We start from the raw sequence: 24,289 nt of genomic DNA on the forward strand, positions 1-24,289 counted from the left end.
CCCCCCCCCCCCGCTGCCTCCTTCCAGCCTCACCCAGACCCACGCCCGCCTGAGCCTCCACCCGGACCGCCTTTTTCCCGCTCCAGCCGGACATACATCAGCCCTTCAAGGCCCGCCTGCATCTAGACCTGCCCGTGGGTTCCTGGGCCTCTTCCTGGCTCACCTTCTCTGTGGTCTGTGGCATTTATAGGGTCTGGCTTTGCGCATTCTGGAACCCCGGATGGCCCTGCCTGCGCACTTCCTGTTCCCCCAACCCTGCGGCATCCAGAGCCACACTGAGCCCTCCGTAGGGTGTGGGGCACGGCCGTGCTGCGGGTGGTGATGAGCCCCCGGGTGGGTCCGGGTCCCCAGCACGCTCTCTGCTTCTCGCCTCGGCCAGTCAGGCTGCTATGGCTCCCGTCTGCACTCTAACCTGCTGTGTGGGCTGGGGCGCTGACTCACCCTCTCTGTGCCCCATGCCCATTATCTGTAGAACAGCGTCTAGTCCTTCAGGGCTGCGGGAGGATTGGGATGGCCGAGGCCAAGAGTGTCTGGCACAGAGCCCACCTGAAGCGGTCTGTGAGGGTTGCCGGAGACTCCCACCCGGCCTGCAGAGCTCCAAGTAGGCACCGGGAAGGCTTGTGGAATGTGCCTTCCTGGCCCCAGTGTCTGATACAGCAGGTCTGTGCCCAGGTAGGGATGCTGGCCTGGGGACCCCCAGTGAGAACCTCTGAACCCCTCCCTCCTCTTCCAGCAGATCTGCTGTGACCTTGGTGTGTAGCGTAAGCAGGTGTGCGTTCACCAACTTAGGACAGCAGGGAGACGGAGGACAGGCCCTTTCCGTGCGCGTCAGGGGCTGTGGCTTCCCGTGCGGGGTGCCCCCTGCCCTGGCTCTCCCTGGCCTCAGAGCTTGGCTGACCTCCACGAGGCACCTGGTGGACGTGAGGCCACACCCCTTCTCCCCACTGCTTCCAGGCATCTGAGGTCACAGCCTGCATGCCAGCCCCAGAATGGGTCCTGGGGCTGTGGGGAGAAGGCAGGGCTGTTCCTGCCCTCAGAACTGGGGGCAGGGGCAGGGGCGGAAGGAAGGGGGCAGGGGCTTGAGGGAGGGGTCAGGAGCCAGAACCAGAGGAGCAGAGGCGGGAGGCTGGCTGGGCAGGAGGCTCCAGGCACGGTCCACGAAAGGCCGGGAGGGGCAGGGCCCTTGGGGAGGCCAGGGCTGGGTGTGGCGGGCTCAGTGCCGAGGTTTAATTTCCTGCGGTCGGCAGAGCTCGGAGACGCAGAGAACGTCGCCTTTTCTGGGTAGAATCCTTGGGTGAGGAGGTTTTTGCAAGCGCCTCCGGCTCACTGCTTGCTTCTCAGTACAGCTGTGTGTGAACCGTCCGAGGCCGGCACACAGGTTTCACACGTGGGCATGCTAGGCCGGGGGCAGCAGCGGGCCAAGGGCAGCGAATAAATGGACAGTAGTTGCCTCGATGGAACAGAACGGAGGCAGGGTGGGGTCCAGCGAGCTCAGCTCCCCCAGCCTCCAGGCTGCTGGGAGGGTGGAGTCAGACCCCGTCCCTGGCAGCTGTGTCCTGCCTTCGTCAGCACAAGGCACCACGGCAGGAGGAAAAAAGACAACACGACAAAACCAGCTCCTGCGGCTGGGGCCTTCCCCTCCGAGCCGGGCTTTTCTGGAGGACATGCTAATGGCCTCGAACCCTGTCCGGCCGGCGGCCGTCCTGTGTCTCCGTGACAGCCAGCGTGCTGGGCACCGAGGCGCATGCTGGTGAGATTGTGTCCAGAACCAGGAACTGTGAAATGCTCCAAGCCCATAAATCATGAAAAACAAGGACATAACCTTGGTTCTTTCTGCACCATCAATACATTACCTAATTCAATCATAAAATGGAAGAGCAGTTCCATTTGTATAATTCCGTATGAAAAATCAGCAGATCTTTGCATTTTAAATGCCGCCTGCACAGCCTCTCCACGGGACGAGCGAGGCCTCCCTTTGATGGAGCAAGTGTCAAGCAGAAAGGATATAAACAAGCTCTTGTGTCACTACCTTCCGCAAGGATGCTTATTTAGGGGATCTTTTAATGCCTCGCTGCGATGGTTTATTTGCAAATGGTCTGCAAGCTGCTAACAATTTGTAGATCACAATTTGTGGGAGCCTGGCGGCAGCCACCATCCCAACTAATAACGTTGACAGATCACCAAACGCAGCCTCTCCGTCTTCAAGCCGATGCTGGCAGGAGCTCCTTCCTGGGACCAGAGATCTAGACCCCACTCCAGGCCTGCCACCCACTGCCAGGCAGGGGACAGACAGGCTCATCAGTGTCATCGTAGCATACACCGTGGGCACCTCTCTTCTCCCCCGGTGCACGCCCGACTGTGTGGGCAGGTGTTGCTGGTGGCCGGTGCTCAGCCATCTGGTCAACCCGAGGCCATAGGCTGAAGGTCTGTTTGCTTGGTTTCTGCAGCCTCTGCCAGGTTGGAGATGACAGGAAGTGTCAGGTGACAGACAGAGGGACTGGGGCAGCACACCTAATTTGGCAGGACCCATTCCTTTAGGGATGGCCTTCTGTTTTCCCTGGGTAAACCCAAACTGTGTCCTGGATGGCAGGGCCTTTTTCTTCTTCTCTCGGGTCCTCACCCACAAAGCAGATGCCAGGCACGAGGCAGCTGCTGCTTGCTCCTCGCTGAGCTGGCGGCATGATCTAACCTCACCTGCACTCCATCCTTATAGCCATAGGGCTGTCTCCAGCCCTCGACCCCGAATCCAGTGATCGCAGTGGTGTGTTTCCTGCGGCCGTAGGAACAACGCGCCATGGTCTAGGGGGCTCAGAATAACAGGAATGTATCCTGTCCCTGTCCTGCAGGCCAGAGGTCCGAAATCAAGGGGTCCACAGGGCCATGCTTCCTCCTGAAGTTTCCCGACAAACTTGCCTCGTCTCGTCTGGATGGCTCTGTTGCATCCTGGTTGGCGGTCACATCACTCCGTTCTTCACTTCTGCCTCTCATGGCCTCCCTGTGCCTTCACCTCGAAGGACACCTGGCCCTGGATTTAGGGCACACTCGGGTAGTCTGGGAGAGTCTCAACTCGAGATCTTTAACTTAATCACATCTGCAAAGATCCTTTTTCCAAGTAAGGTTACATCCTCAGGTTTGGGGGTTAGGATGTCGGGGTCTCCGGGGGCTGCCGTTTCACCCGCTATAGCAGTGTTGTCCCTCAGAGGCCCTACTGTGTGCCAGGGGCTTGTGTCCCTCACCTCCGTCCTCCTGAAAACCTCTCCTGCTGTTTGTGGTTGAAGGTGAAGACATAGCCCGCAGTGGTGCGTGTGCACCGGAGGCCGTGCGGAACAGCAGGGGCGCGGGCAGCTGAGTCCCTTGAACGTCAGGGTCCAGGTTCCTAGCCTCGACTGCTCTGTCTCCCTTCCCACGGCCAGAACCTCAGGGGGGGGGGCGGCCTCAAGTTCTGTTTCTTCCCCAAGACTGTGCGAAAGTCCCTTGATCCGTTTGTGCTCAGAACAGCCCCCTCTCCAAGACCATGCCCCGCACGGTTCCCGGCTGCAGTAAGTAGGTGAGATGCTAGACCTCCGTTCTCCATGGTCCCTCACCGGTTCTGAGGGAGAAGGCAAGGCATCGCAGGCCCCCACAGAGCCCTTCTCGTCACACGACGCAGTAAGGAATTTCTTCTCTCCCTGCTACTCTGCCAGTCTCAACGCCAGCAAATTAATAAGAAGATTGGCTGAGATGCTAATGTGGGCAGACCACATTAGCATGTCCCGAATGTTCTGCCTGCCCTTCCCGGCTATGGTCAGCGCACCATCCTGGCCCCAGCCTTTAGGTCTGGGGAAAGATGAGCCCCTTGGTCTGTCTGTCCCGTTTGTCCTTCTGACAGTCACCAGCCCCTCAGGTCCCTCAGTGTGACACATTGGCATGCGTCGGCCGGGGTTTAGGATTTCAGCCTCCAAGCAAAGGGTGGTCTCTGCTCTGCCCAGGGCTGAGAACAAAAGGTCGGTGCCCCTGAGCTGGACCAGCGTCCTTGCCGCACACTCCTGGCCGCTGAGCTGGCCGGGACAGCGGTCTCCCAGCCATCAGCCGCGTCCCCCACGAGGGCCCTCCTGTAAGGGTCAGGACTGGGACAGTGGGTGGGGACAGAAGCCGGGAGTCCAGGTCTTCCCTGGAGACCCTGGGCGGGGCGTCTTCCTCCTGAAACACAGCTCAGTGTTTGTCTCTCTTTTCTCTCTCTTTACAGAACCTACTCAACAAAGTAGAAAGTGTTTACTTTTTAAAACCATCATCAGAGTGAGATTATAGGATTGAGGGCTGGAAAACCTCATGAAGTCTGCCATGGGCACTCGCCATATAGCAGAACCCTTGGGGAAGCTCTTTGGGGAGACCACGGATCATTCATGCAATATCCCATGATTATCTGTTGTCTCAGCCGAAACTTGGCATTAGGTTTTCTTTAAGCCCAGCGCAGAAAACTGTAGAAATGCCAGCGCCACAACACAGCGATTCAGCCCTAAGACCCCATGCGCAGCGGGAGGGTCGACCGGGGCGGCGGCGGCGTGGTGACTGGCTCTGGATGGGGGGCGGAGCCCTGGGGTTTGTGTGCCAGACCTTTTCCCCGTGGTGCTAGTTTCCTCTTTGATTGGACATAAAAGACCTAAATAACATCTTCACTGCATTTATCGTGGTGGGGGCATGGGTTAAATGTTGCCAAGCGAGGCAAACACACGTGCGGTGGTGGCGGTTTCTGCCCTCTGCAACTATGGCTTAAGAGAAGAGAACATTCGCGCGTGGAATCGGCCGCTCGGCCACACTGCTACGTGCCGAACTGAATTAGGTGATGAGCACGGCTGTCACTGGAAGAAGGGAGAGCACCAGGGCCAGGGTAGTCGGTGCGGATGGTGAATGCACTGAGAGAGCCCATGAGAGGGGAGACGCGCTGGTGCCGTCCATCCATCTGCCATCCAATCCACCGGTCCATCTGTCTGTCCATTTGTCTGTATATCCATCCGTCTGTCTATCCTTTCCGTCAGCCATCCATCCATCCATCCACTCGTCTGTTCAATCCATCTGTCCATCTGTCTTTCCATCTGTCTGTATATCCATCCGTCTGTCTATCCCTTCCGTCAGCCATCCATCCATCCATCCATCTATCTGTGCATCCATCTGTACATCCACCTACACATCCTGTCCATCTGTCTGTCCATCTGTCTGTATATCCATCTGTCTGTCTATCCCTTCCTTCAGCCATCCATCCATCCATCCATCCATCCACTCGTCTGTTCAATCCATCTGTCCATCTGTCTGTCCATCTGTCTGTACATCCATCCGTCTGTCCATCCCTCCATCCAGTCAGCAAGTTTCCATCCATCCATCCTTCCATCCGCGTATCTGTCCATCCATCTGCCCATCATGTGTCCATCCGTCTACACGTCCGTCCGTCCATCCATCCGTCCATCCATCCATCCGCATTTGTGTGGCATCTGTGCATGGGCATTGTGTGAAGTCCTGGGGAGGCCAATAAAGCAGACACCTAGAACCCTGAGGCTATCAGCTGAGGGAAGGACTGTGGCTCTTAAGTGGCGGCTAATGAGGGGCTGCCCCTGGGAGAACAGTTCTCTGAGGCCCAACCTGTTTTGAGGTGACGGAACGACCTTCAGAGGAAGGGACCTTTATGCCAAGCGCAGGGATGCAGGAGCCGTGGCCGGGGCACGGACAGGGATGTGGGGCTCTGTTGGATGCGGCTGGAGAGGCGGCCAGAGCGAGACCTTGTGAGGCCCCCGCAGATGGCTGTGGGTCAGGAGAGGGTGCTGTGTGGCCCGGGGTACTGGCTGAGCCACGGCAAGTGCGGACGTGGATTCTAATTGGCCGTGTGTGTGCGCGGGCTGGGAGGAGGCCAGCCTGGCTGAAGCACGGCTCTTCCATTCGTGTGGTCGCTCGGGTCCCTGAGGAGATGTTGGGCAGGGGCACTGCAAGGACGTCCGAGCGTCCGGGCCTCGGTCGGCGTGCTCCCCACCGACGGTCCTCGTCTGCCGCTCCTCACCCCACGGCCCCCGGCATGTCTTACCCCAGGGCCAAAGGGATCCAGTGTGGAGCAGGCCTGATAGCGGATCGGCGGATGGACCCCGAGGAGAGGAGGGACGGGGGGAGGGGAGCAGGACGGGGAGGGGAGAGAGAGAGAGAGAGAGAGAGAGGGACAGAGGGGGACAGAGAGGGACAGAGGGAAGTCCTGGTCTGAAATGTCGCACGTGGGGGATTTAAATGCGCTGGTCGACATGCAAACACAGACTTATTTAGTGGAAACACTCAAGGTGTAGCTTCTCACTTAAAAACAAACAAGTGATTAACTTGAAAATGGAATTCTGGGAACAAGGGCCTGGATTTGATGTTGGTGGTCTCGGCTCCCGCCGCCGAGGGGTTCTCCCGCACGCGCTGGAGGCCCATCTCCTCGGAGGCTCAGGCCGCCCGGAGAACCTCGACATCCTCTGTACCAAACAGGTTCCCGAGACCGTTACGGAGAAGTCAGAACAGCCCTGGTAGGAATTCAGCCGGTTAAGGTGGCTAACGTGTCTTCCCTGGCCAAAGGCTTGCCCCGTCAGCGCCCAGACAAGGTGTGGGTTACACCAAAGTGCATGTTTTCTGCCGTACTGACAAGAGAGTGGGGTCTGGCCGAGCCCGCCCGGTGCCGTGGGGTGCAGAGCTAAGGCTGCCCTCCGGGCAGAAGGGGACGTAATCCTGGTGGCATCTTGCACACGGCAGAGGGAGTGCCCGATGCGCCGATCCTGAGGACTCTGGGGTGGGCTCTGGCTGGCTCCGGGACCAGCTCCATAGATTCCCGCAGGAAGTGGCCTCGGAGGAGGGGGAGATGCGGATCCGGGCGGCCCGGACACCTGAGGCTGGGTTTCCGCTCTTCTGTGTGGGGAGGCTCCCGGGCAAGTTCCTGGGCTTCTGACGTCGGCTCCCCGGCCCACAGAGCGGGACGGGGCTCCAGCATCCAGACCAAGGAGAATGCGGTTTTCACACTCTGGAGTGCTTGGCTCATGTGTGGACTGGGAGAGTGGTGGGGAGTCGGGCTGGCGGGAAGCGCCCCTACCTGCGGGTGGAAGCCCCTGGTGGTGACAGGTCTTTCTTCCCCGGCAGCTAGAGGAAGGCGTCGCCACCCACCAGGCCCAGTGCAGTCTCCAAGTCCCCGGCTGCCCGTTCCAGACAAGGTTCCAGCTTCCTCTGGGAGGCTGCACCCAGCCGGCCGGATCCCGCGGGAGGGTCTGGACTCCGCCCCGCTGGGCCTTTCCTTGCCTCCAGCCAGGGCTGCCCACTCCACTACTGTCGATAGCTACCGGTCTGGGGTTCTGAGCTGGGTCTACAGCGTTGACCTGAGGCGTCCGGACCTTTCCTCCATTATGACGGGCATGAGCTCCTGTTCCAAGGACGGGAGCCGGGTGGAGTGGCAGCTGGCTGTCTCCATGGCTGCATCCTCTTGTCCTTGTGGATCCAGATCCAGGCGCTGCCCCGTGAGCCCCGTGAGCCCCACGAGGGAGAGGACAACCCTGATTCCGTCTGCACCTCTGGGCCTGGTGGGCACGGGATGCTGCCTCGGTCAGAAAGAGACGTGGTTCCTTCCCGTTTATGGGTCCCCTACAGGAGGCTGAGTCCTAGACCAGCTGTTTCATTTAGTTCTCTCGGCAAAGTATTTTACCCCATTTTACGGATGGGCACACTGACAGCTTAAACAGCTGCGCAAGACCTCTTGGTCTATAAGGAGCAATGGAACTTCCCCAAGTTCTTGGGGTACTTCCAGCCGTTTCCGGGGGAAGGGCCGTCTCCACTCTGCGGGACTCCGCTCCTGTTAAGAAGGCGCGCCCAGGCTGCAGAGTGTCCAGTGTTCTCGAAGCATTCCATCCCTCCCCCAGCCAGGGGCTTGCTGACCACCTCCCTTGGTCCAGCCCCGGCAGCAGACTTGGCCCCTGGAGGCCACGGACAGGGTGCTCTGTGCTGTCCGCCAGTCAGCAGGGGCCAGTGCTGTGGGTGGACAGAGGCCTTGCCCCCTTGGTCCTCTGCTGACCATTTGCTCAGAGAGTGCCGGGCACACAGCAGGCCTGGGGAGACTCCTGGACACGTGTGCCGGAGAGAAAGATGGGGTGTTGGTTTTAAGCCCCACTTCCACTGGGAGCCCAGGAAATGCTGGGGTTAGCTGGTCCTCCACAGGTGCCCTCGGAGCACGGGCTAGCCAGTTAAAGAGTTAAGCAGCTCACTCAGGGCATCAGGCGTGGGTGTGGGAGGAAGAATCCAGACACGAGGACACGATGACCAGGTGCTCCCAGCAGGGAAAGAGTCACGGGCAAGGACTTCAAGGTCGGGTATGAAAACAGTCCAGGGCATTGAAGACCCACCACCACCTCCGAGCTGTCCTCCAGGATTGCCCAGAGCTGAATCCACCCCAGCGCGTTGATGGCCTGCCCTGCCATTTGTTACCCAAAGCGCATATTCCCCAAGTGAACTACACGCCCCTGACTCCCGCCTTCCTTCCTGACTGCGTTCAGTCCCTCCATCGTCAGTGACCGCCGAGGGGGCCCGTTTGCTAGCCTGAGCGGCACATAGGGTTGGAGAAGGTGAGGACGTTACCTCCTCATTCCTCAATCCCCAGCGCCCATCGTTGGCGTTGCTTAATCAATGGTTGCAGAATAATTGGATAAAAATTAAAATTGTGAAGCACAGTTAACGTTCGTATTAAAGTGTAATTAATATAAATAACAATCAAGCTTAATAAGCTCCCACCTCAGGCTGCAATTTAGTTTTCTGTGCCCTGTGTCTCCCCACCACAGCTCTGGGGCCAAGTTCCTCTCTTATTTTATGAGGGGGAAGCTTCCGAGGGAACCTCAGAGAAGCCCCCTTGAGGTTGTGGGATGCAGTACCCACAGGCAGATGTTGGTGGGGGTGGCCTCTGGGCATCAAAGGAAACCCCAGGGGAGAGCAGGTAGTCATGGAGGGCTTCTAGAAAGTGGTGCGGGAGGGTATAGGGGCTGGAGGGCACCCAAAGAGAAGCAGGGGGCTTCCTCGAGGTGGTGAGGGACATGGGGGTTGGAGGGTGCCCAAGGAAGGGCAGGGGGCTTCCTGGAGGTGGTGGTGGGGATTTGCGGCTGGAGAGTGCCCTCCTTGAAGCACCAGAGCCCCAACTCCCGCCATGTGCAAGATGGCCCTTCCTGCCCCAGTGAGGCTGACCTCTTCATCTCTGGACACCAAGAGAGACAAAGGGAATTATCAAGTTGTGTCCAGAATTAGTACCAGAGGGAAATGAGCCTCGGCCACTGGTGCGGGGAGACAGGGACAGTGTCTGGAGGAGAGCCACCGTTTGGCCGGGGAGCGGACAAGGTGAGGCCCCTCCCAGCTGGCGGGCTTGGGCTCCGCGCACGAGGAGGCGCGCCCTCAGCCCTGTTCCTGCACTAGTGGGGTCGGGGTTGTCAGACCCTGTCAGAGAGCCTTGACGATTAGGAGCCCCTCTAGGGACAGTGGCCACATGATGGTCTGGAGCTCGTTCCTCTGCCTGGCAGCTCGGGGACACTCAATCATTGGTTTCCCCCCGTCATTAATTCCGTCAACCAACATTTATGGGGTTCCTGCTCGGGGCCAGGAGCCGCCCTGCTCACGGGGGAGACCCTGGTGAGGAAGGTGGGAGCAACTCCTGTTCTCCTGAGGCCTCGACCCCAGAGCAATGATCAAACCTACGCGGGGAGCTCGTGAGCCCAGGGGGCCCTGTCCTGGGTGGGTTGTGAAGTACTGGGGACGGAGCGGGGAGGAGGCTGAGCAGGAAGGAGCCGGACGCTGTCCCCTGGAGTTCTAGCAGCGCTTTGGATGGCGAATGGAGGATGCAGAGCCCGTGGGAAGCCTCGGGCGGGACGGCGGCCCGAGGGAGGCGGCCGGGGGCCATGGGAGGAATCAAGCTGTGTCTCAGAGCACTGGCTTTCAACGGGCCGGGGTCTCCCTGGGGAAGCGTGCCAGGGTTGGGATACATTTTTGGTTGTCCCACGCCAGGGGAAGGGTGCTATTAGCATCTTGTCGGTGGAGGCAGCCAGCGGGCAGGACAGCCCCCGACCCAGAGCGGTCCTGCCCCAGCGTGCGTGTTGGGAGGCTGAGAGTCCCTGTGTGGGACGGAGGGAGGGCCAGGGCTCGCTGAACGGGTGTTTCTAGGACTTTTCGGAGGTGGGGGGAGCGGTTGGGTGAGCTGGCTGGAGATTTCCGGCCATGCCGCCTCCCGAGCACCCTGAGGGGTTCACCACCGCCATGTGGGCAAGGGTTTGGCGGAGGCCGTGTGGGGTTGTGTTGGGGTTCGCGGGGGCAGCCAGTCGGGTCCGGACTGAGGAGGCGGGCTCGCGTCTGTGAGGAAGCCCAGCCCGCGCAGGATCCAGACGCAGGGCTCCGGCTGTCCTGGAGACAAGCCCAAGGCGGCCCTGACCGCCTCCCGGTGGAGCTGAAGCAGGAGCAGCCGGGCAGGGACGGTGCATCACCTCCGTGTCCCCGTCGGTGCCGCGGGAATGACGGAGACACGACGCAGACTCGGACCTGCTGGTGGCAGGTGCCACGAGAGAGGGCCGTGGTTCCGGGGAGCTTGTCTGCAGGCCGTGGCTGTCCTTGCTGGGGCACAAGGTGCAGAACGTTCCGGAGAAGCACCGGAAACCTTCTCTGAGAGGACAGTCGGAAGTCCTCTTGGGAGGAGCCAGCCCCTGGTCAGGTCCTCCACATGGAGCCAGCCCCTGGTCAGGTCCTCCACACAGAAGCGACCAGAGCTCGAAGCCAGGTGCTTTGGGTGGGGGATTGGGGGCAGAGGCCTTCTTGGCCCTTGGTCTGTCAGAGCCCAGCCCTGGGGACTTGTCTTTCCCAGAAAACAGAGGGTTTCTTCCCCTTTCAAGCCACAGTGGCTGCCCAGAAGCTCTGGGCCTTCCTGGAAAAGGTCTTATGCCCCCCAGACATTCCGTGACATCTGTTTCTCCGGACAGGGTCCCGATGGGATGACCTCGTCAGGAAGAGCTGAGCTCTGACCCAGCTGGCCCAGCTCCACTGGGTTCTTTTGGGAAGAATTTCCGCAAACGACAGTGTTTTGTCCCCACGCCAGTGGTAGCTGTCACATCAGCTTTGTGCCAAGCTGTGTTTGCTGCTAAGTTCTGGACACCCCATGGGGGGACTCAGGCACGGCGGCGTGTGTCTGGTGGAGGTGGAGGGGTTGGTGCGGCTTCTCGCAAGTGTGCACGCACGTGTGTGTGTGTCTCTGGTGTGTGTGTGCGTGTGCTGGGCCACCTGTCAGTGGGAGAGCAGCTCAGGGACACCATCGGTCCCAAGGCCGCCACGGGATGCCCCCCAGAGCAGGGTCTGGCTCACGTGGGCTGGCTGCCCCACACCTGCCGTGGTCGTTCTGCAGAGGCGGTGAGCCCCCCGTCACAGTTTGTGTCCGGAGGCTGGGGCACCTCGGCCGGTAGTCGGAGCGGCGGTGTCTGGGTCGGGCTGGAGCTCCGGCCAGCTCTCTGTGACTCTGAAGCTGGCTGCGGGCTGGGCCCCGCCTCACTCTGCACCCAGGCCTGGGGGCCCGGGGTGGGCAGGCAGCCACAAAGGGGTCCCCAGGGCACCATGCACTAGGTGGTGGCCTTAGGCAGACCCAGCTCCAGCTCTGAAATGTCCTCTTCATTGGTAACGGGGCAGAGGGGCTGCCTCTCAGGGGGTGCGGGCGGGTAGACAGACGGGAGCTGGCCTGGGGGGCTGTCCTAGGGCCGCTGGACCCCCCCACACACACACACCCGCGGGGCACTTCCCCGGGGCCGCATTTCTGCGGTCTCACTGGCAGCCCCTTCCGGTGTGGTCAGGTGCCCTCCCATCCGTGGGCTGGGCCCAGGTGGGGCGTCGGGGTCGAGGGAGACGGTGTCTGTCCTCGTCACAGCCTCTCCTGAAGGGGACGTGCGCACTCTCTGGAGCTGGAGGCGAGATGGAGCCGTGACCTACATTGTGGGATTTGCATGGTGATTCACGCTTTCGGGCACGGCCGGCTTGTTTCCAAGTTACCGCTGCCTGTTTTCCCCGTCCGCGGGCCGACGCTGGGACGTCAGGGCCACGAGCAGGCCTGACTGCCCCTCCCTCCCTGCGACGGCCACTGCGTGAGCCCCTGGATGCCCTGCGAGGGCCGCTTCCCTCAGCCTCACTTGTGCTCAGGTGTGAAGGCCGAGCCTGCGGCCGTGGAAGGCAGCCCCCTGCGGCCTGACATCTGCACATCCCAGACGTAGAAGGGCTTTGTCTGCCCTTCCCAGCCCCCGTCGCTGCCTAACGGACGGTGGTCCCTGCTTCTGCCCGGCTCCGGGCCTCTCTGGGTCCCTGTGACGCTGCCTCCTGCACAGCACCCCCTCAGCTCCTGCGTCCCGACGTCGTCTTCCTCGGTTTACCTCCCGATGTGCAAGGACCCAGGTGCTCCCACCACACTGAGTCCCTTGGAGTGGCTGCCCTGGGAAGGTCTCCAGCTTCACCCCGGTATTTCCTGGGAGTTCTGGAGGCCGGAGATGGCTCTGAGGACCCCTCGGAGAGAGGGGTCCCAGCCTTGGCCACCCCAGGCCCTTTGCTAAGAGCTCTGCCGACATCTGGCCATCATCCCATCCCCTCACACAGGGTGGGCACTTGACCACCTCGGGAGGTCCCTGTCCCCTGTGCTTGGGGAGCTGGTGGCGGATCTGGGCTTTCCGCCCCAGTGGCCCTGGCTCCGGCTTCCGCTCAGGCGGCTCGCTCTTCCTCTCCCTGTCAAGCCCTCGGCACCACCATCGACACGAGCCTTGCCCTCTCTGCCGATCTGCGAACCCCGTGTTGCCCGTGATGCGCCTGCTTTCGGTGTTCTGAGAGGCGGCGACCCTGTCCCTGTCCTTCATCCTTGGGTGGCTCCCACGGCACCTTGAACGCACAGTGACTTTCGTCCGCGCCAAATAATGACGGCAGCGGAACCGAAAGGCAACGGGCCTCCCGCAGGTGCTGTGGAAGCCGGGGCGTTTGTTCTCAGGAGTGCACATCCCGGGGACGGGGACTGCCAGTAAGAAGCCGTGCGCCCCGGCAGCTGTGCGGGGAGCTTGGATGCAGATGTCCAGGCGTAGAGGGAGGACGCGGGCCGGTTGGAGCCCGGGAGGCTGGAGGAGCGCGCGCTGCCTGCACTCACTCCCAGGCTGACTGCGGGTCTCCTCCCCACTTTCAGTCATGTCGTGAGACCTTTTCCCAGAGAACACACAGCTGCTATTTTTGTGTTTCTCTTTCTTGTGCAAATAGTCTGGATTTCCGTAAGTGCATGTATGTACCCCTGCTCTTTCCAGGGGATTGCGCGAGAACTTGCCTGTGACCTTCAGCCTGGCCCGACAACCTGGCTGAGGGCCGCCGAGCTCCAGAAGGAGACAGAGTCGGGGCCGGGGACCTCTGTGTGCTGAGGGGTCACCCAGCACCAGGTGCGTGTCCGCGTCCCGCGTGCCTTCTTCCCCGCCGCCCTGGCCTGGCTTTTTCTTTACAAGTGCTGGTGATGTGAGACTGAACGGGGTCCACGTAAGGGATGGGCTGTGTTCTCGGCTCTCCATCCTGACCCCCGGGGGAGCCTCTCGAAACATTGCAGATGCTGGACTTGTCCCCCGAAGATGCCAGTTCGTGGGTCCACCGTGGGGCTTGGGTCTCCACGTTTTCTAACTACCCTCTCCCCAGCTGGGGGATCTTCACGTGAGGCCCAGGCTGAAAGCCTGCACCCAGGGGCGGTTTGCAGAGTCCACTTGGCCTTTCCAGGGTCCTTCCGAGCGTCCTCGCTCTGTGCTGACTTTGGCGTGGGGTTCAGGCACGAGGCAGCAGGATTCTGGTCCTGCGGCTGTTACTGCCTGGCTTAGCCAAGTCTTTGCCCAGAGGGATGCAACTTGTCCCTGGGATGGGTTGCCTTGGGCTGGGGGCCCATCGAGACCCTTGTCCCTGCCCGCAGTGGAAGCATGGGAGGTGGGGCACAGGGTACCTGACACGGTGGGCTGGCAGACCTGGGGAGGCCGGCCGGCGCTGGGGCAGCTGCTGGGCACTCCTGGGCACTCCCCAGAGAGCACAAGCCTGCGATGCAGGAGGGACAGTAGCTGAGCTGAGGGGACCTGCTGGTCCCGGATGGCTTGTGCCTGACGTCCCAGCACAGAATGGAGGGCACCGGGGACCTGGCCGCAGCGGTGGGGCTGTGTGTCAGACGTGCAGAAACCCTGCTCCCGCTCCCGGGGAGAGAACATTCCGCCCACGGTGCCGCCCACCCACTGCTTGTCACCACTTCACTCCTCCGGAACGCTTGCGGGCACGTCGCCCGGGCAACCAGAACGCCAGCGCGTTGCTATCCTTCGGTCTCCTTCAGGCACCTGTGAAGCCTGGCGAGAGCATCCCGTGCCTCCGGGTCCCGCAGACGCCCTGCGCCGGAGCTGCCAGGGAGAGCAGGGGGCCCCCGGGCACCACGACGGCCTCGAAGGGGGTGGGGGTGGGGCGGTGGCGGATGCTTGTGCGTGCTTCTGGGGACCCAGGCCCCAAGGACTCCCCGTGGAGTCCGATGATGCCCTGTGGGGTGGGGAAACTGAGGCACGAGGAAGGTATGAAGCCTGCATGTTGCAGTGCTTGGCTGGGAGCCAGGCGGCCAGCCCTGAGGCCCCTGTGTCTCCACCATCCTGTGCGGCTTCTGGAGCGTGAGTGGGTGGGTCATGTCTGAGCCTCTTTCCTCTCAGGATAAAGAGGCTCGTTTCCCATCACCAGGCCCCTGGAGGACCGAATGGAATGCAAGTGAGCCGTAAGGCTGCTTCACCGCGGCCCCAAGGTAGCTGGGCTGCTGGGGCCCGTAAGACTTTGTGGGGCCTTCATGAGCTCTGTGGGGTGTTCTCAGTGACCAAGCGCTCACCAAAGGCTGGCGGCAGCTCTGGAGAGTGACAGCCAGAGCCGTCTCCAGACCTCACTGGATGTCCACTGGGGCTGAGCTCACTCCCAGGGGCTTCGCTCATACATACAGGACGCTTCTGGGGCGCCCGTGGTTGTCCGCTCCCGCAAGAGCATGTGAGGCAATTCCTTGGGACCGCAGGGTCCCGCTGCTGCCCGAGGTCAGCGGGGGCGCAGAGCAGCACCTGCCGCCCACCCCGGCGCCTCCCCGCCGGGCACAGCCACCATCCGGCTGGTCCAGGCGGTGGGACCACCATGGCTCTGGGTCACGGAGGTCTTGTCTGCTTTCCTTTGCTTTGTACACCCTGGTTCCCCCAGGTCTGGGCTTGTTGGGACCTGAAGTCCCTGAGTCCGAGACTCAGGCTGATGCCGACTCCCTGTCACCGCAGGCAAGTCCCCTCGTGGTGGGTCTCATGCTGGCATCACGTGGGTACTGAGTGTTTGGGAGGGGATTGGTGATGGGCAGCCCGGGGCCCGTGTACCCCACCCACAGACGTTTCAGGAGAACCGGCATCGCCAGGAAACCGGTGTCCCATCCTGCCCACCGCTTGTCACAGCAGCCTGACCTGGAGCCCTGTGCTAAGGCTGGTAAACCTGCCCTGGTCCCAAGCTGCCCCTGAGAGTCCAGCTCTGGGGCGGGCTGGAGCCGAGGACCGTGTTTGTTCCTTCCAGCCAGGACCTCCTGGGATTTGGGGGCAGCAGGGAAGGCCAACAGGGTGGTTAGGTGAACACATGTTTGGGGCACACACAGGTTCTTCTCACACTTGCCTTGCAATGCCTTGCCCCGGGAGAAGCCCACATTACAGCGAGCGCACCACCTTCTCTGCAGGGCTCTGACCCGAGCCAGCAGGACGCACCACCCCCGGTCCACCCTGGGTGGGACCCAGGAGCCTGACCAGGAGTGGGACCCAATCCAGCAGGGGAGGGTGCTAAGAGACCCCAGAATCCCGCTGTGGGCCCCCCTGCACTGGGGGAGGCAAGTAGCCGGAAACCTCGTGCCGTTCCGGAGGTTTCTATCCCACGCAAATGAATGGTTCCTATGCGGCTCCTTCCCTGCGCATCAAATATCACGTGTGTGCCTGACATCCGTGGGGCTCCTGAAGATGAAAGCCTCGTAGGCAACCCAGAGCCCCGTTCCTGAAAGAGAGGGACGCTTTTAATCATAGTAAGTCATGGGGTAGGGCGAGCCAGGGGTGGCTCTTACAGGACATTAATACATCAGGAGGACATCCCAGGGAGTCACAGCTCCCTCGTTCATTAGGAAAACTGAACGAGCGACGGCCTTCCCGAAGGAAGTGTGTGCGTGCGCCCTTCCTGAGCGGAGGCCGGGTGTCCTGGCCCGCATGGGGAAGGGGGGTCTCTGCTCCTGCACCACCATGTTGGCGTTTGGGGGCGACAGGGGAAAGCCTCCCGGGCATGGGAAGGGGAAGGACAGGGCAGTTTGCCGGCCCCATTCTGGGCAGACCCGCAGCTCAGAGATCTTGGAGACGCAGGGGTGGGGGAACCCTGGTACAGGGGGAACCCTCTGTACCAGGAGCCAGAGTCTCCCCTCTCCTCTAAAGCCACAGTTCTCCGATGGAAACACCGTGATGAGGCTGTGCTCCTTCGCGGGTGCCCCCCCGGGCCACCCCTCGAGGTGGAGGTCCGTTCACCCGGGGCCCAGGGACCCCACGGAGCCCTGGTGGGGCCCCCCGCAACCCTCAGCATGACCCCCATGTCTACCGCACTTCTGTTGGGGTGTTTAGTTCCATAAACTCTCTATTTTAGGATAGTTTTAAACTTACAGAAGTTGAAAAGAAGGAAAAGCAGACAAATCCTGCATTCTCTGCCCCCAGATGCCCCTCACGTAAACCTCTTCTGTCTCCGTGTGCGTTGTGTGACTCCACTAAGGGGAAACGCCGCTCCTTAGCCTTCGCGAAATCCCGCACTTGGTCCACACTTCCCGAGTTTTTCTCCGATTTCCTTTTTCTCCTCAGGATGCCACTCAGGGCCCCACATGACATGTACGTCTCTGTAGGCTTCTCTTGGTGGTGGTGGTCGTTTTCCAGACTTTTCCTTGTTTTTGATGACCTTGGCAGTTTCGAGGAGGACCGGTCAGGGATTTTGTCGAATGTGCCTCCAGCGGGGTCTGTCTGGTGGCCGTCTCACGGTTTGATGGCGTGACGGGTTTTGGGAGGAGGCACAGTCCTTTCCCATCATGTCGGGAGCACCTGCTGTCGTGACTCACGCCGCGGACGTGACCTTGACACTGGCCAAGGTCCTGCGTGCCCGGTGTCTCCACAGAAAAGCACTCCCCTCTTGCCATGTGCTAATTTTGGGAAGCAGGTCACTAAGCACAGCACACGTGGTTGGGGGACACCCGCTTTTCGTAACTCTCCAAAACTCACCCGATTTGTAGCCTGGAGGAGGTGGGACGGGGCGTGTCAGAGGGAGTCACACCCTCCCGGACGGGTGTACGCCACTCATGCACGCTGTGGCTGGTGTGCCAGGCCAGCTGAGGACACGCCCAGGAGCAGGCACGCTGGGGCAGGGCTGTTCCTGGTAGTGCAGCACCGGGACGGGGTAGAGGGGCTCCCCACCGCCCGTAGAGAGATTCCAGGGCTGGTAGGATCTTTCCGCCCAGCCCAGGGTCTCACGGCCGTGGGGGTTCTTGCGCACGGAATCTGGGCACCTGCGGGAGGCCTGGCCTGCGAGCCCCTGGGGAACGTGGGACCCGAAGTGGAAGACAAGTCTTCGTGTGTGATGAGCCGCAGGCCTCTTCTGGGAAGAAAATACACAGAAGGTAGCAAATCCAGTCTCAATCCACAAATCCTATGAATGTGTTCTTAGGGGGAAAAAAAGATTTCAATAAAAATTTAAAAGGGGGAGAAGCCAGAAAGGCATGAACCAGAAAACAAAGCGGACGGCGCTGTAGCCCCTCTGTGGGCGCGGCAGGGTGGAGGTGGGGGAGCAGGGACACAGCCCTGCGCGGGGGGGGGGGGGGGCGGGCAGCCGGGCGCTCCGACCTCCGACGAGCCCCGGCCCCGGCCGGGCCAGGACCGCGTGCGAGGCTGAGGGAGCTCGTGCGTGTTCCCTGCCCAGTGCCGGCAGCTCAGACGCTGCCCCAGCTCGGGCCCCCTCTCCTCCGTCCCCGCTGCCGGGACCTGCGCCCAGAGCAGGACGCCGTGCCGCGTCCCACGCCCCAGGCTGGTCTCTCCGCCCTTGAACGCATCAGCTTCTTGAGCTACGATGTCGCCCCGCCAAGTCCCCCCCGCCCCAGTGGTTTCAGTGTATTCCCAAGGTCGTGCAGCCGTCAGCACTCTCAATGCCCGAACGTCCCTGTCCTCCCAAGAGAAATCCTATAACCATCAGCAGTCACCCCCCCAGGCCCCAGCAGCCGGGACTCTAGTCTCGGTCTCTGCGGGTCCCCAGGTTCTGGGCATCTCGGCGACACATGGCTTCTACGTCACCGATTGTGTCCAAGCTCTGTCCACCCTGCTGCGTATGTCGTATGTTTTAAGGCCAGAGGATGTTCCCCTGTGGGGACAGATCTAGTCGTCCTCATCCGGTCACCTGATGGACTCTGGTGGCTTCGGCTCTCAGCTCCCACGAGGAGGGCTGCCGGGAACATTCGTGCTCACGTTTTTGTGTGGACTTGGATTTCCACCCGGGTGGACATCGGGGTCAGCGGGAACTAAGTCTTCGAGGAGCTGCTGAGCCGTTCCGCATGGTGACGACACCCTCTTACATCCCCACCGACCGTGGGCGAGAGCTCCCGTCTCCCCTCGTCCGTGCCGACGCCTGGACTCGGCTTTGTGCCTGTCGTCGTCCTCGTGGGTGTGAGGTGGGGGGTCATGGCCCGCGGATGCCCTCGGGGGACTTGGCGTCGGCCCTGCACTGTGGCCTTCTGGTGTGTCCCGTGGCAACGCTGACAGCGCTGGGGCCGACGGCCGCTGGGCCTCCCTCCTGACCCTCGGAGGGGCCTCCAACCCTGTGGGGCTGACGGCGCCATGGCACCTTCCTGGGGCCAGAGGGCTGTGGGCGGAACTGAGGCCTCCACCCCCGTGCTGGACGGGCTCAGAGGGAACAGGGCTCCTGGGGCTGAGCCAGCCGGGAGGATGGAGCGAGAGGTCCCGCAGTGCCCTGCATGCGGTCCTTGCACGTAGGGCCGGGTCCCCGGACACCGGGACCCAGCGTCATCCCGAGTGCTGAGCGTGCACCCCCGGAGCCCGACAGTCCAGGCTTGGGAACTTCGACCCTGGAGAGGGACCGCCCGTCCCCGCGGGCCACAGGCTCGGCCCCCCCGACCTCCCTACGGGAGGGGCTCTCTCTGCCCCCGACACTGGCCTGGCGTGTCCCGGCTGCTGACTTGTCCCCTGCGCTCCTCATGGTCCTTCTCTGGACTGTCCGCCACTTTAAGAGGGAAGAAACCGGACTCGGAGGGAAGCAAGGCGAGCTCTCCCGCTCTGCGATCCGTTGGTTTTTCTGCATAGGAGCGGGTGGCGTGGAAATGAGGGGTTTCTATGGTAACGAATTACAGCCGAGGATTGGTGAAAAATGACAGAAATATCCTGTGTGTGAAGTTCTGCTGAACAGGCCGGCAGCACAGGCTGAAGTGCCGTGGTTTTAATTTCCTGGGGCAATTTTCTCCCCGGTGCCGACGGCATGTGGGCTTGTCTGGGTCTGTTTTCCATTCTGGGGGCCTGATGGGGCCATTGGGGACCTGGTTGTGTCTGTTGAGGTCTGGTGGGGCCTGGCCTTGCGTCATGGGACCTGAGGGGCCTGGTGTTACCTGGTGAGGTCCACTAAGCCTGGTGGGACTTGGTATTTCCTGGTGGGACATGGTGTTGCCTGGTATGATATTGTGGGACCTCGTTCCTGGTGGGGCCTGGTGCGACCTAGAGGAATCTACTGGGGCCTGAGGTTGCCTGGTGACCTTGTGGGGCCTCATGGAGCCTGGTGTTGCCTGGTGGGACCTGGTGTTTCCCGGTGGGGCCTGATGGGGCCTGGTGGGACCTGGTGTTTCTTGGTGGGACCTGGTGGGACCTGGTGGGATCTGCTGGGGCCTGAGGTTCCCCAGTGACCTTGCAGGGACTGCTGGGACCTGGTGGGGCCTGACATTGCCTAGTAGGACCTGGTGGGGCCTGGTGGGGCCTTCTGGGGTGAGGCACTGCTCTGGTGCTGGACTCGCATCCCAGTACGCAGAGTGGTGAGAGAACCTGGGGCCTAGACCGTCCATCCTCCCTGAGGCACCTGTGGCCGTAGACGCTGTGCTCGCCGCGCGCGGGATGTTTCACACTGACCTGAATCTCTGCGTGCGGTGACGGAGGCCCTGGTCCCTGCTCGGAGCTTGGCGGGCTGTGCAGAGAAATCGCGCACCGGCAGGAGCTCGGTGCAGAGGCATTAGCATAATGAGCGATTCCTAATTTCTGCAGCAAAGCACTTTCATTCTGATGAGAGAACTGGGCCCTTTTTATTTGGGGATTAGTCCTTTTTGGTAATTAGTGCTCATTAATACAAGTTTCTTCCTTTCCACATCCCGAGGACAGGCAGGGAGCGGCACGTGCCTAAGTACCCCCCGGGGAAGATGCGGCCCCGGGTACACGGGCACAGTGAAGAGCGAGGGGGGCTCACGCACAGACCCACCCACACACGCGCAGACCCCGCACTTAGCTGCAGGCACACATGAGTGTGCATCTACAATGATGGGCACACAGATGACCCCCACGGACTCACACTCTCGCACTCTCACACACACACAGTGACATGCAGACCCCACACTTAGCTGCAGGCACACACTCATGTGCATCTACGGCAGATGGGTACACAACTCCCCTACGGACTCACACTCTTGCACACTCAATGACACACTTATACATGCTCACTGGATGGACCCCATGCTGGGCCACACCCACACAGGCACACACACACATATGAAAAATGGGCCCACAGCCACCCCCAGTGGAGCCATGCTTTTGCACACTCAATGACACACTTACACTCACTGACATGAACCCTATACTGGGCCACACCCACACAGGCACACATGCACGTATATGACAGATGGGCACACGGACCACCTCACAGCAGACTCACAGTCTTGCACACTCACTGACACACATGTGTGCACCAACATCAGACCTCACGCTCAGCCACACCTGCATATGCACACACACGTATATGTGATGAGCACACAGGCACCCCACAGAAGTACACTCTTGTACACCACTGACACACATGTGCACTGACATGCAGATGCACACAGACACTCACACGCATATGTGACAGACACACAGACACCCAATGTGGACTCGTGCTCTTACACACTTGCTGACACACTCACACCCACTCTGCATTTGGTCTTTCACAGGCACTGGTGCACCACCACACGTCGGCAGTCGCCCACGCTGGCCTGCGGTCCCGAGCACACTCCCGTGCACACGTGCACACATGACTCACTCACACACCACACACCGCTCACTCACTGATTTCTTCCCTTTTAAAGTCATGCGAAGCCTCATAAAACTGCCTTGTACTCTGCGGGGCTGGTCTGGAGCCGCTTTCCAGGCTGGCAGCTCCGCGCACCCAACACCCCCGCCGCCCCCGCCTACAGCCGTCGCTGACGTTCTGGATCCGTGTCAATTTTCAGACGTGACGCCGGTGACGAGGGCTGGCTCCGAACGGTGCCTGCACCTGGTGCTCTGTTACCTAAGCTGTGGGAGAAGGAGTGTGGGCCCAGGTCCCCTGAGCCTCCACGTGGCTGCCAGTGCGCTGTCAGGGCCCACGCGACGACCCACGCACCCACCGGCTCGTCTTCCCTGGGTTGCGTGGCCTCTGCTCTTCCCCCAGCTATGCCTGAGTCGAGGAGTTGGACTGTGGGGCTTCAGACGGCACCGCGCTGCAGGCAAATAGGGGAGCCGGAGCGCCAACAGAGCAGTCTGCGCGCCGGCAGATTTCCCGCTCACCCACAGCAGATCTCATTTTCCTGAACAAATCCCAGAGGCCCCGAGTCAGAAGTGCTCCAGCGTGCAGCGCCCAAGGCCACAGCCTGCTCTGAGACTCGCACGTGTGCCTGGGAAGGGGGAGGGTTTGCCGACCACAGCCTGGGCAGGGCTCGGGAGATGCCCGACCTCTGTGCCCCCATGAAGTCGGGCGGAACCCCCGTCCCTCCGGGCCTCAGGAAGGGGAGGTTGCGAGCGCCGAGACTTGGGTCCGTAACTTCTGTGACATGGAGCCCTGGACGCACGTCCTCGACGTGTCTCCGTCTCACTCTGGGCCGAAGCCGAGTGGGGAACAGAAGGGGTTTGAGATCATCTTGTCGGCTGAGTTGGGGGTTTTGAGACCCAGTTTCCCTCCCGTGTCATGTCAAGCAGTCGTGTGTGTTGCACACTCCTGGGAAGAGATGTGTGGCGCGGGTGTGCGGAATGGGGCTGCTGCGATGCTGATGAACAGGAGCCCCCCGCTCCCCCCGGCCGCAGGGCTGTGAAGTCAGCTCATGCAGGGCTCTGGCTGCCCCTCTGAGGTGAGGGTCGGCTCTCCTTACCAGAAGTGCGCTGCGGCGTCCTGGCTGGCTGGGGGGACTGCCGGCACAGCCCCCAGGGCCCCCTGACCCTGCTTTCTCTTTTCCACACAGTTCCATGTCCATCCGCTGGCCGGGCTGCTCCCTAGGAAGCCATGCTTGGATACTTATAGCCATGTTCCAGCTCGCCATGGATCTGCCCTCGTGTGAGTCCCTCGGCCCGGGCCCCGACTTCCGGCTCCTGCCCCGGCCGCCACAGCGGCCACCGCGGCTGTGGAGTTTGAAGAGCGGACAGGCGGCGCGCCTCTCTGTGCCTGTGTGGAGCCCGCGCCCGGCCCGCGTGGAGCGCAGCCACGGGCAGGTGCCGAGTCCGCGTGCCAAACGGGCACACAGACCCAGGGACCAGGTGGCCGCCCTGGCGCCCAGAGCGGGGCTCGCCAAGCCCCCAGCTGCTGCCAAATCCAGCCCTTCCCTGGGCTCCTCCTCCTCGTCCCCGTCCCCCGCGGCAGGTAGCGGGGCCACCACGGACCCGCAGGCCCTCCTGCGGAGGGAGAAGAGGCACCTGCAGGGGGCCGGCTTCAGCGGTTTTGATTTCCGGGGCAGCAGGCCCACCACAGAGACGGAGTTCATCGCCTGGGGGCCCACGGGGGAGGAGGAGGCCCCGGAATCCAACACATTCCCAGGGCTTTATGGCCCCACCACGGCCTCCATCTCACAGACACGGAAGACAACGGTGGCCACCGCCACCACCACCGCCACAGCCACCACGGCCACCTCCACTACGCTGCAGACTAAGGGGGTCACGGAGCCCCTGGGCCCCAGGAATAGGATCCCGATTGGGGTTAGCACAACAGAGCCTTCCACCAGTCCCAGCAAAGACGACGGCGAAGACGGCAAGCCCCCGCGGATTCTGGGGGAGACCTCAGGTACACCCACCTCTTTTCTGTTTGGGGTTCAGTCTGGGGGAGGACACTCTAGGGTGGGGCTCGTGAAGGTGCCACACTGTGCCTGGTGACGGTGCTGGGCGGGACTCCCCGTTTCTCAGCGGCTACGGCAATGGCAAAGAGCAGACAGTTGGCCCCCCAAGGCGGCCTTGGGGGCCGCGGCGGCACACGTGTCCGTGGGCTTTGGGTCCTGGCAAATATAGGTTGTGCTCTAGCCAGACCCTTCTGGCTGGAAGAAGGGAGACGGGACAGGGTGTCTCCTCAGTGGTGGCCTAGAAGGGGATGCTGTGCCCACCTTGCCTGTGTCACAGGGGTCTGGACCCCACCAGGCGCAGGGCCACCTCTTCCCAAATGGTACTCCGGGCCAGCCTGGGGAGGAGATGCGGACACGCCTGCTGGTAGAATTAAGGCCCAGGTGGAGTCTCCAAATACCTTCCAGGCCGTGCCCCGTGGAAGGGTAACTGCCACGTTGGCCCAGAGTTAGGGATCGCGTCCAGCAGCAAAAGAGATAGAGCAGGTAGAAGGGAGAACTTCCTGTGCTGCCGGCTGAGGCTCTGCAAGCTGAGTAGGGCTGGGGAGTGTCTTGCCCGGAGACGGCGTCGCAGGTGTTTGGAGGATGGGAGTCAGAACGAAAGGCTCTCGTCCCTCTGCCCATCGCTCTGGGTGCCTCCGGACAGTTCCCTTGAAGCACCTACTGCAAAGTAGCTTTATAGTTTTTTCTCCTCCGCCTCCTCGCCCAGTGGCTTCTAAAGGAGCGGCCCTTGAAAATCTCCCAGGCCACAGCTCGTCCCTTCAGGGCCAGCCACAGGCACGGCCCCAGCATCACAGCTGGCTGAGGGCACACGCAGAGTCTGGGAGCCCTGTGCTCCAGCTGCCTCTGGCTCCCTGTGCCTCTGTGAACAGGCCACGACCCCAGACTCCCCAGGAC

The 24,289-nt window shown here is 61.6% G+C and overlaps 1 protein-coding gene across 1 annotated transcript in view; it reads left to right on the forward strand.

Annotated features, from left to right (window-relative positions):
* AJAP1 (adherens junctions associated protein 1) overlaps positions 1–24,289 on the forward strand; it is a 102,940-nt gene that overhangs the window by 30,375 nt on the left and 48,276 nt on the right. The window contains exon 2 of the mRNA XM_004768703.2: positions 22,532–23,343. Coding sequence (XP_004768760.1) covers positions 22,532–23,343 — 812 coding nt within the window. The remainder of the gene's footprint in view (positions 1–22,531; positions 23,344–24,289) is intronic.

The sequence above is a fragment of the Mustela putorius genome, unplaced genomic scaffold (genome assembly GCF_011764305.1).
Source record: "Mustela putorius furo isolate JIRA1106 unplaced genomic scaffold, ASM1176430v1.1 tig00003853_pilon_pilon_pilon, whole genome shotgun sequence".
NCBI lineage: Eukaryota > Metazoa > Chordata > Mammalia > Carnivora > Mustelidae > Mustela > Mustela putorius.